Genomic DNA, 10,062 nt, shown 5'->3' on the forward strand with positions numbered 1-10,062 from the left:
GGTGAGTTTAAAGATGCTGGAGACGTCTTGCTGGCTCCAAGTTTTTCAGGAAATGTCTTAAACACTCTGAGAACCAATACAACAGGGGTCCTGTGTTTGGTCTGAGTCTGATACCTGAAAGACCAAGAGCCATTGGTCTCCAAGGTCAGCCAAGAGTCTTCTTTATCTCTAGTATCTACCACCTTGAGGCTACACCATGGGCTTCGAGACCACCCAGGATGTGAAGAAGGGCTAGGAGAGGGCAATAAGCCTTGAGGATGAACTTACTGGATGACGAGCCTGCCAGTACCCACCTCGTCCCTGGAAGTCCATCTCCCCCCATTCATTTCTCTACCATTTGCCAACCACACCCACCATTTCCTACTGGCACCCATACATGCATGCTTGGTCATTTCACTCGAGTCTGACTCTCTGCAACCCCATGCATGGTAGCCCACAAATCTCCACTGTCCATGGGATTTCCCAGGCAAGAATACTAGAGTGGGTTTCCATTTCCTCCTCCATGGGATCTTCCCAACCCAGGATCTCAACCCAAGTCTCCTGCATTGGTAGGCAGATGCTTTACCATTGAGCCATCTGGGAAGCCTATACTGCATCAGAAAATACACATTTGTACCCTTGTCTGAACTTACCCAGAATCACCATCCACCATTAACTGAGGCTGCCTGCAGTTGATGGTACAGCTATTTTTGGTTTTCTACCAGGCATGCAGGATGCACTAGATGCAATAAATGCATGTTAAAAAAAAAAGACAAAAAGGTGGAAGGAAAGTAATGAGGACAAGATTCCTGACTCTCTGGGTGCCATCTTTTTTCTTCTCTCAAGCATCATATCCCTTGACCATCTCTCACAGACTGGACTCCTCACCCCCCATTGGGGTAATTGTATTCAGATCTCACCTCTGCCCCGCTCTCAAACCAGCTTCCCTGGGCATGGTCCCCCAGGCTCCACCCCTGGGAGCTTCAGTTTCCCTGCCTGTATCATAGGGTTATCACACCTACCTCACAGAGCTGTCGTTGGACTAAACGAGATAGGGCCTGCCCTGGTGTTTGTTCCCATCTTCCTTCCTGGCTTTTAACCTCAGAATCCCTCCTGGCATCACACACACAACTGCCCGTTAGATCTGGGCTTCGAATGTGAGTTCATGGGCTTTTCTAATTAATGTACCTGAAGTCCGGTCACTTTACTCAGACTAACAATGCTGCTGCTGCTAAGTCGCTTCAGTCTGTCCGACTCTGTGCGACCCCATGGACGGCAGCCCCTCAGGCTCCCCCGTCCCCAGGATTCTCCAGGCAAGAACACTGGAGGGGGTTGCCATTTCCTTCTCCAATGCAGGAAAGTGAAAAGTGAAAGTGAAGTCACTCAGTCAAGTCCGACTCTTAGCGACCTCGTGGACTGGAGCCTATCAGCCTCCTCCATCCATGGGATTTTCCAGGCAAGATTACTGGAGTCAGTTGCCATTGCCTTCTCCACAGACTAACAATGAGGGGAAGTAAGTCAATATAAGGCCTAGATTTGTATCTAAACAGATAATTCAACTTAGAGAAGAATTTGGGGAGAACAAGGAGGTGACTGGCAGAGGAAGAGCAGATTTGATCCTTGCAAGCCTAACGCCAAGTTCTTTCTAGCCCAGCACAAACTCATTCTCTTCCCTGGGAATGGAGCAGTCCCAAGCATCAAGTGGCTTCCCAAAGTTCATCTCAAAGATGTCTATGAAATTATAAGGAATGCTAATTCCTTGAATTCATAGTGAAGTGAAAGTCGCTCAGTCGTGTCCAATTCTTTGTGACCCCATGGACTATATAGTCCATGGAATTCTCCAGGTCAGAATACTGGAGTGCGGAGCCTTTCCCTTCTCCAGGGGATCTTCCCAACCCAGGGATTGAACCCAGGTCTCCCGCATTGCGGGTGGATTCTTTACCAACTGAGCCATGAGGGAAGCCCAAAAGTACACTAATGCAAATTGGAAATGGGCAAAGGTGAAGATACCACAGAAGTCTCCAGCCCCCAACTGACAATGTGTGGCTACTTGGCCAGGGGAAACCACCCCTTGATGTTCCAAGAACCGGGAATGGCTCATGCTGGCTCAGATGGACAGAGGAGATGGGCTCTGAAATGACAGCTGAGCCGGGTCCACCTGTTACCAGCCAGGGTTCTTGGCCTTCCCCAATCAATAGAAATTGACTGGAGGCCAGACAAGAAATTCAGACATGGCTCAACTAGGGCCCCTGCTGCAGCAGCGGGGAGCGAGAGCAAACAACAGGTTCCCTTGCTTGCTCGCTCCCTGAGGAGCGGGGAGCTGGTTCCTTTATGAGGTGAGGGTGGGAGTGTTGTTCAGGGGTTAGGCAGGAGGTGTTCTGTCTAGGTGTTCTGTCCACCCCTTAGGTGGTGGTGTGTGCAGGGCCCTTGCGCAGTACCCTATTTTTGCTCTAGGCTGCTCCAAAGTGGCAGTTGTGTTTTTTGGTCTCTTTGTATCTTTTGGGGCCAGAATTTGCCCCAGCTGCGCATGCACGCAGTTCTTTTGAGTCCCACAGCTCCTTTGTATTTTGCTGCTGGAGGAGACGTGTATCCAGGTGCAAGCATTGCAGCCTTGCAGCAAAGGGTCCCGGGTCCCAGGTCCCAGGCCAGGCTCACCGCCAACAGGACACAACGGCTTGACGTGAGCTGGGCCGTCACCAGCTGAAAGGAGGTTACCATCCTGGTGGCCACGTTAGAACCAGTCACCAGGCAGACAGGCCTTGGACGTGCGCCTCTGCCCATACACCAGCAAGCTTCCCCATGCGTCCTGTGACATCTCCGGAGACCAGCTCTCCCACAAGGCACCCCCTGCCCCGAGCACTTCCCTTCCCTCTTCCCCTGACCACACGGCCCTTGCAGACAGATCTCATGTCTGGGTTTTATCTTTATTTCACAATAAAATAACATGCTCAAATAGGAAAACGGGGGTTGAATAAGTACATCGTTCACATCTAGGAAACCAGCTCCCGTTGTCAACAATAAATAAATATTTAAATGGCCATGAATTCCTGACAGGCGCTAAGAGGTTCCCAGCACTTCAAGAGGTAGCGTCCGCTGGAAAGAGGGAGCCAGCCAGGCTACCAGCTCCTGTGGATTCTCCAGAAGAGGCAGACACGCAAATGGCAATAAATAACAATAGCAACAACACAACAACAGCAATAAAAAATAATGTGCCATGACCACTGTCACAAAACCAACAATATGTTAGGCTTAAATACTTTTCTCCTGGAGGAGCTCCTAGTGCAGAGAGAACAGTGTGGATTTCCCTGGGGGCCAGAGGGGGCTGCCTGGTTAATTCACCTCCCCAGCCCGGCCGGGGCAGAAGTCCCACCAGGGAATGGGTGTTTGGTGATGCCCTGGGGTGACAAGCAGGTTCTGATTTTCCCTAGTCCTGCTCTTGCCAGCAGCCTCTCTCCGCCCCCGTTTCATTCCCAGTTTCTACGGGCCATCCAAGTTCATCAAGGTCCCTGCCTCATTTCTCACTGACACCCCAGTGAGTACACCCCCCGCAATCCACAGGAAAGAAACACAAGGTTCCCCTTCCATCCTGGGGAACCTCTTTTTCCCTGTTCTCATCCTCACAAAAATAAAATATTAGCTTGATTTAAACCGGACTTTCTGGAACTGCCATGAGGTTTTGTTTCCCAGGAGCCCTTTCTCCCTTGTTCCACCCTGCCCAGCATAAGGGCTGGACTAGCCACTCACCAAGAGGCCCCACGCCTTCCTCTGGGCAGCTCAGAGCTAAGAGGGGGCACATCCCAGCAAGAGGCTCTCAGCAGGTCCTGCTCACAGGTGGAGCCGGCGGCACAGATGGAGTCAGGGGCCCCCGCAAGAGCCCACCAAGAGCACCAAGGTTCATTTCGCATGAGCAAGATGGCCTGTTTTCAGGGCTCTCTATCTATTTGGAGAGGGGTTTGAAAGCCAGTTTTTGAGGTAAATATCTCATTCGGGACAAGCATCACATTGGTTCTCTGGCCTTGACAAGACTGCCAGGCTGGACACAGAAGTGTTGAGAAGTGCAAGCGAGAGGACTCCCCCTCCCAGTAGCCCAGAGGCAGGTGAGGAGGACAGGATGGGAAGACTCCACATCCATGGCTCCCTTCATGCCCAGGACAGTCTGGAAATTAGGAAAACAGGCCAACCATTCGACAGGCAAAACTGGCTAACCTGGTTGTCTTTCTCTCCCTCATTTTCAAGTTCCCCTTTATCCATGCACTTCGCAAAGCCCCCCGGGAATATCCCTTGTCCTGTTGAGAATGGCCAGAGCCAATGATGACTCTTGCACCATCATTCTTCCCCCCTCGAGAGCCCCAAACAACCCTCATCTTCAGCCCTGGTCCACAGGTCCTAGAAGAGGGGTGACCCTCTCATGCATGGAATTCAGTCCCAAGAATTTGGAGGTGAGGGTGTCACCACGTCAGCTTTTTCCTTTGCTGTCCTCTCTTGCTTTGCAGAACCTGCCTCCCCCACGGGGACAGCACCTCGGGGGTGGGTGACTCAATCTCTCTGCCCGGCTGGCTCCTTCCAGGCCCTGAGGCTCAGGTGTGTGAGGGCTCAGCTGGGCTGCTGCTGGACGGGGAGGCAGAGGCGGCCATGGCTTGGGTGGCCAGGTCCCGGTAAGCAGGGGACTTCAGGAAGCGCGGGTAGGAGTCCTTCTCCATTAGGGTTCGCGTCTTCCCCTGAGCCACGTCGAAACACGCGGCCGTGGCGGCCTGCAGATTCGTCCTAGTCAGTTCCCTGGTCTCATGGTCTATGTTCACCTATGGGAAGGAGGACAAGCACTTGGGTGAGTTGGGGGGGTCAGGGCCAGGGATGGCAAGGTGAGGGGGCTGGCAGGCCTGGCGGAGGGGGGGGGCAATGGAAGGAGCACTGGATTCTGAACCAGGAACTGGGGGTCTGCTGAGTCGACCATCAATGGGCTTTTCAGCTCTGGGCCTGTCCTCACTTCTACCCTCTACTCCCTCAGAACAACCCAGGAGATGTTAAGAATGGGTACAGAGCCACCCTCTTTTCACCTGTTTCTCTGTGACAACCCAGGTTCAAGTCATCACCACCTCTCTCCCAGGCTAGTGCCAGCACCTATCGGGTCTCTCTCTCCTCCCCTGAACCCTGTTCTCCACCTAGCAGCAAAGAGAGCCTTATAAAACACAAGTCAGTTTGCCAGCAGTTCTGTTGTTCCCCATCACTCCGAGAAAAGGCCGACATGGGTGCTGAGCCCTCAAGGCTACCTGGGCCAGCACCTGGCCTCCTGCCACCTGTGTGACATCACCTCCCACTCTCTCCCTCACTTCCCGCTCCACGTGGGCCCACCTGCTGGCCGGTGATCACAAAGGCACTCTCTGGTCTTTGCATTTCCTGTTTCCTGTGTCACATCCTCCAACCCTGTACCCTGGTACTCTTCCCTCATAGCCTGCTTTCTTCTTATCAGAGCACAGATCACCCCCTGGCAATATTTATTTAATTGGTTATTGTTATCTTCTCTCACTGGGGTAGAGGCTTTGTGTTCACTGTCATATTCTCGATGACTATAAATGTGCCTTGCATGTAACTGGGGCCCAACATATCTTGATGAGTGAAATAAAAATGCTCAGAAAATACAGATACAAAAGCAAGCCATTACTACTCTCTCTCCACAAGGTGGCGTCATATTCCCTATCAAACACGGTGGAGGCCAGGGGAAGGTTGAAAGGGTCACCAACCAACAGACCTGAGTGAGGGAGGCGGGTCAGCTGGGGGACTGAGTCAGGTTATCCTACGATAACCTGTCTCCACGGTTGTGTTAAGTATTCTGAGTCTCTAAAAAGGGCTTAGTTTACAAAAGTGGGTGTGGACAGAAGCCAAAACCCTTGCCAACCCCTCCAGTCCCATTGATGACTCTGAGGGTAACGGTACCCAGGGGTGGCCTGGAGCCTGTCTTTTTTGATCTCCAGCCTCCTGTGTCAGATAAGGCCACTCCACTTCTAAACTCAGCCCTTCCCTTACTGGCCCCTGACCATCCCCAACTCTCAGCGGGGAAGGAGCAGGCAGAGTCTGCACGATCCCTAGAAATGGGTCATGGCTCTGACCTCTTTGGGGGCTTCACTGCAGATGAACTCCTCAAAGATCCGGTGAGCCCGGGAGGCCAGCTTGGTAGCAGACCGGAGCTTCTTGAACTCCTCACAGGCCAGCCAGAACTCCAGGTTCTCCTCGCTGAACTCTGTCTTCAGGAAGGCGTGAAAGGCGGCCACTCCATCTGGGGTTGCAGGGAGAGAGGAAGAGGCAGGTCAGACAGTGGAGACAGCCAGCCGGGAATAAAAGAAGAAAAGACAGCAATTGTAGTTAATGGCTCTATTTTGGGGATGTAATTTTCTCGAACAAGGACCTGCCTTTGTATTCTGGATAGAGGCTGACACACTAGGGGATTATTATTACTATTACTATTATTTTGCCCACGTTCCCAGCATCTTCAGGCTGGCTCTGCAGCACATGGGTACCCATGTGCCCCGTGTGCCATCCACAGACAGACACAACAGACACAACTCACTTTTACTGCTCAGCAGCAAGTCAAATGACTCTTTCCATCCCAGCACATCTTCTGAGAAGTTTCTGCTAAAAAAGGGGGGGGGAGGCAAGATTTTAATTTAAAAAAACAACAAACTAATACATAGTATAAATCCTAGCCTAGAACTCTGAAGTTGTATAATTCACACAGAGGCTTGCTCAGTAAAATTATCAGAGCTGACTCCTCAAACTCCCCAACTTTTTACTGAGGTTTAGGGAAATGGTTGTGTTTTCTAGTGGACAATCTAGTAATCAGAAACCAAAGCAGGGACCTTCCGGCCCTCAGTAAATATTTAAGACTGTGTTTTTGCTGTCCAAAATGCCTCCGATTCCCCCTAACTCTCTGTTTTGTACACTTTCTCAAGGAAATAAGGGTCTCCTGAATAGAGATTATGCCTACCCACAACCCCAGAGCCCAGCATAGCACCTGCCACAGTCAATATAACCGGGCTTCCCGGGAAACTGCATGCAAGGAGAAGCAGGGTCCAGTGGCCTTGGGCCCTGCCCTTGCCCTGGTCACACATGCAATGGCATCTCCAGATGGGAGAATCTGGTAACTAGACATTCCAACCCTGGGTATCTTCATTCTTTGGTGGACTTAGAAGGCTGGAGCCATCTACCCAGCCACCCATGAGCCAGACAGCCATAGCACACCAGCAAGAAGTTTCATTACAATCTCTAGGAAGAGGTCACCAAGGTCCACGATGGTCTGTCCTAATTTCTCCTAGTATTTTCCTTCTCAGGACTCCCTTCCTAAATCTGGCTCCTTCCCTCTAGGGGCTCCGGGCTGGTCAGCAGGACTTACCCCTCTTTGCTGTGTTTACTGCCCCACTCGAACTTGCCAACACTCCCGGTATCGGAGCCCAGTTCTGACTTGTGAAGAAAGATCCCCAGCCGTGTTTTGAATTCTTTGGCTCTGCAAGGCAAAGCATGAGCGCATGAGGATTCTCCCCTTGCTCAGCCAGGGCAAAGAGATTCATGAAGTCCCAGAAAAGCACAGGTTTGTGTCACTCAAATTCCAAGCCTGAGGGTTCCTGGGAACCCATAGCTGTTCCCAGGGCCTATACTTCACCTCTCTCATCAGCATCATGAGCCCAGAAACAATGAAAGCAACATTTGAGCCGTGACTTGGTTGTCTTACAGTTTGGGGGTCTGCAGTATAGCACACATGGGCTTTGTCCCTACTTACGTCATACTTTTTGTTCCTGTTGATTTAGCACAAGGCAATTCAGTACTCTCTAGGTTTGTCACAAATATTTTCGGAGCTGTGTGGAAGCTGATTCTACCTTCATCTTTACTTTTTCCTTCCCAACCACTGGCTCCAGCTAGGACTGGAGTGGGTGTGTAGCTCCCTGGGAAGTGAGGACATCCCTCGCTGAGGGCCTGAAAAACAGTTCCCTGTATTTCCAGGATCAGAGGAAGGATCTATAACTATAACTAGCCCCTAGATCTATAACTTAGAATGAAAACCAAGTGCTTAAGAAACTGGGGAAGACTCAGTTTTGCCTGGTGATGCCACCGCGGTCTTCCTGCAGCAGGTCACCTGGGTAGGACTGCCACTTGTCAGGGGAATGATGGGGAACGGCAGTAAACAGTGGTCTCCCTGCTTCCCTTGGCTTTGCCTTCTCGGTTCCCATCACCTATCCTTCCCTGAGGCTCTAAGAGAGGCATCCGAAAACGTGAAACCAAGTTGACCTCTGCCTCTCAAGTCACTTTCATCCCGTTCTCCAGACCACCCAGGTCTGCAAGCCTGCCGCTTCACTCCCTAAGGTTGGTGGAACTTGTTCTTCTTCCCCCAGGCATCTGGACAAACTGCTCTTACCTCTCCAGGCAGGAGGTGGGGAAGGCGGCCAGGGTCCGACACATGGCTACGGATGCAGGGCAGCACGTCTTGGGGACGATGGTAGCGGGCTCCAGCGGGCGCCGCAGAACACGAATACACAGAGAAAGGACGGCAAGCGCCTGTCTGGGTTTACTAAACGGGATGCGCGGAGCCAGCGGCTTTTATTCCCTTGTAGGGGGCGGAGAGGCTGCGCGCCGCCGACCAATCGGAGAGCGGTACTAAGCGCGGGCGAATGCGGAGGCGGGGCCTGGAGCGCGACGGGGCGGGGCGCCCGGCCCAGGGTTTGCCCTCGCCCGGTGCAACCTTCGCCCCGCGGGGGTGCTCACGGGGCTCCCCCCTCCTCCGAGCGGACGCCGGCGTGGCGAGGGTGAAGCGGCAGAGAAGTCACACGGAGATGAGATGCGCGCACCGTTTAGTAGGAAAAAAAAAACCGCCGGCAGCTAGTAAAAGCAGGAAACCAACTCAGCGATGCCAGGAGAATTTGCGTGGGGGTGGTGGAGAGGGGAGGTACACCTGGTGTCCATCACAGCTCAGGCCTGAGCCTGTTCGGCCCTAAGGACGCGAGCACACGGTGCAAGCCCGACAGCACAGCATCATGGTTATACTGATAACTTCCATTTACTGTGTTCTTACCCAGATGGCCTCGGGTCAACCAAGTAAGCCCTTTGTCATCATCACCTCATTCTATGGATGGAAAAAACTTGAGTCAGAACGTTAAAGAGATTTGCCCAAGATCAGAGTTAGCAACAGCAGACAGAGTGTGTGTGTTTGGGTGGAGGTGGGCATCTACTGTTATTGAGCATCTACTATGTACTTGTTACTAAGACTCAGGTTGAATAATTTGATCAAAGTCATACAGTGAGTGTTCTGCAAGAATTCAGATATGAATTTACCATACTTTTTTCCGCTGCTCCTCTCCGAATACCAACACTTCGGTAATTAATGAATGATCCTGCCTTTAAGCAGTTGTTAGCTAGTTCAGCATCTTCATCTCTGAGATACAGGTAATAAATGCCCTGCCTCTCTCCCCAGTTTCCCCACTTCTTGATGCTTCCCCTTGGGATTGCTATTAAGAGGCTGCACGTGAGGGCTTCCCTGGTGGCTCAGTGGTAAAGAATCCACCTGCAAATGCAATGCAAAAGAGGCTGCACCTGAGTTAAGATCTAGATTTTTTTCGGTTTCAAATCTGGGCTCCTCCATTTACTAACGGGAGACCTTAGGTGAGCTGCTTAACCATTCCATGCCTCTGTTTCCTTGTCTGTAGAATAAATGATGCACTTATTTCATAAAGTTGTTGTGAGGACTAAATACATTTAATTCTTAGTTTGAATTCCCCCAAGAAACAGGAAACTCGGTTCCTCTGAGGCAGAGACTCACTGGGGAGAGTTCTGGGAACTAAGAAGGTGGGAGGGAAACAGGGCTGGGCAGAAGGAGGAAGCAATGCCGAAGTGGGCCCCAGGGGATGCTCTGGAGTGGGATGGCCCTTCTGAGCATTCCCCCACTGAAGCAAGGGGCGGGCCTTTGCACCCCTTGTCACCGCTTCATTGGACAACCTCATTTTAAACCAGGCAATTCCCTCTGTCAAGGCAGCAACTGAGAGAGACTGCTGTGAGCCTGTAATAGCCAGCACCCTGGGGGATGGGGGTCTGGTCCCAGAAGAA

The 10,062-nt window shown here is 51.8% G+C and overlaps 1 protein-coding gene across 2 annotated transcripts; it reads right to left on the reverse strand.

The window, feature by feature from the left end:
- Positions 1 to 2,890: 2,890 nt before the first annotated feature.
- On the reverse strand, positions 2,891 to 8,522 carry RGS16 (regulator of G protein signaling 16). Of its 2 annotated transcripts, none has more exons than XM_065936169.1 (5): positions 8,381 to 8,522; positions 7,364 to 7,474; positions 6,542 to 6,603; positions 6,084 to 6,250; positions 2,891 to 4,778 (listed from the first exon to the last, which is right to left on the reverse strand). In XM_065936169.1, the coding sequence occupies exons 1-5, from the start codon at positions 8,422 to 8,424 to the stop codon at positions 4,557 to 4,559; spliced, it is 606 nt and encodes a 201-aa protein (XP_065792241.1). In that variant the 5' UTR covers positions 8,425 to 8,522; the 3' UTR covers positions 2,891 to 4,556. The 2 variants fall into 2 exon arrangements, with proteins under 2 accessions (XP_065792241.1, XP_065792240.1); XM_065936168.1 differs by having other exon boundaries at positions 6,542 to 6,606.
- Between the last annotated feature and the right edge of the window lie 1,540 nt (positions 8,523 to 10,062).

This window comes from Muntiacus reevesi, chromosome 5 (assembly GCF_963930625.1).
Source record: "Muntiacus reevesi chromosome 5, mMunRee1.1, whole genome shotgun sequence".
NCBI lineage: Eukaryota > Metazoa > Chordata > Mammalia > Artiodactyla > Cervidae > Muntiacus > Muntiacus reevesi.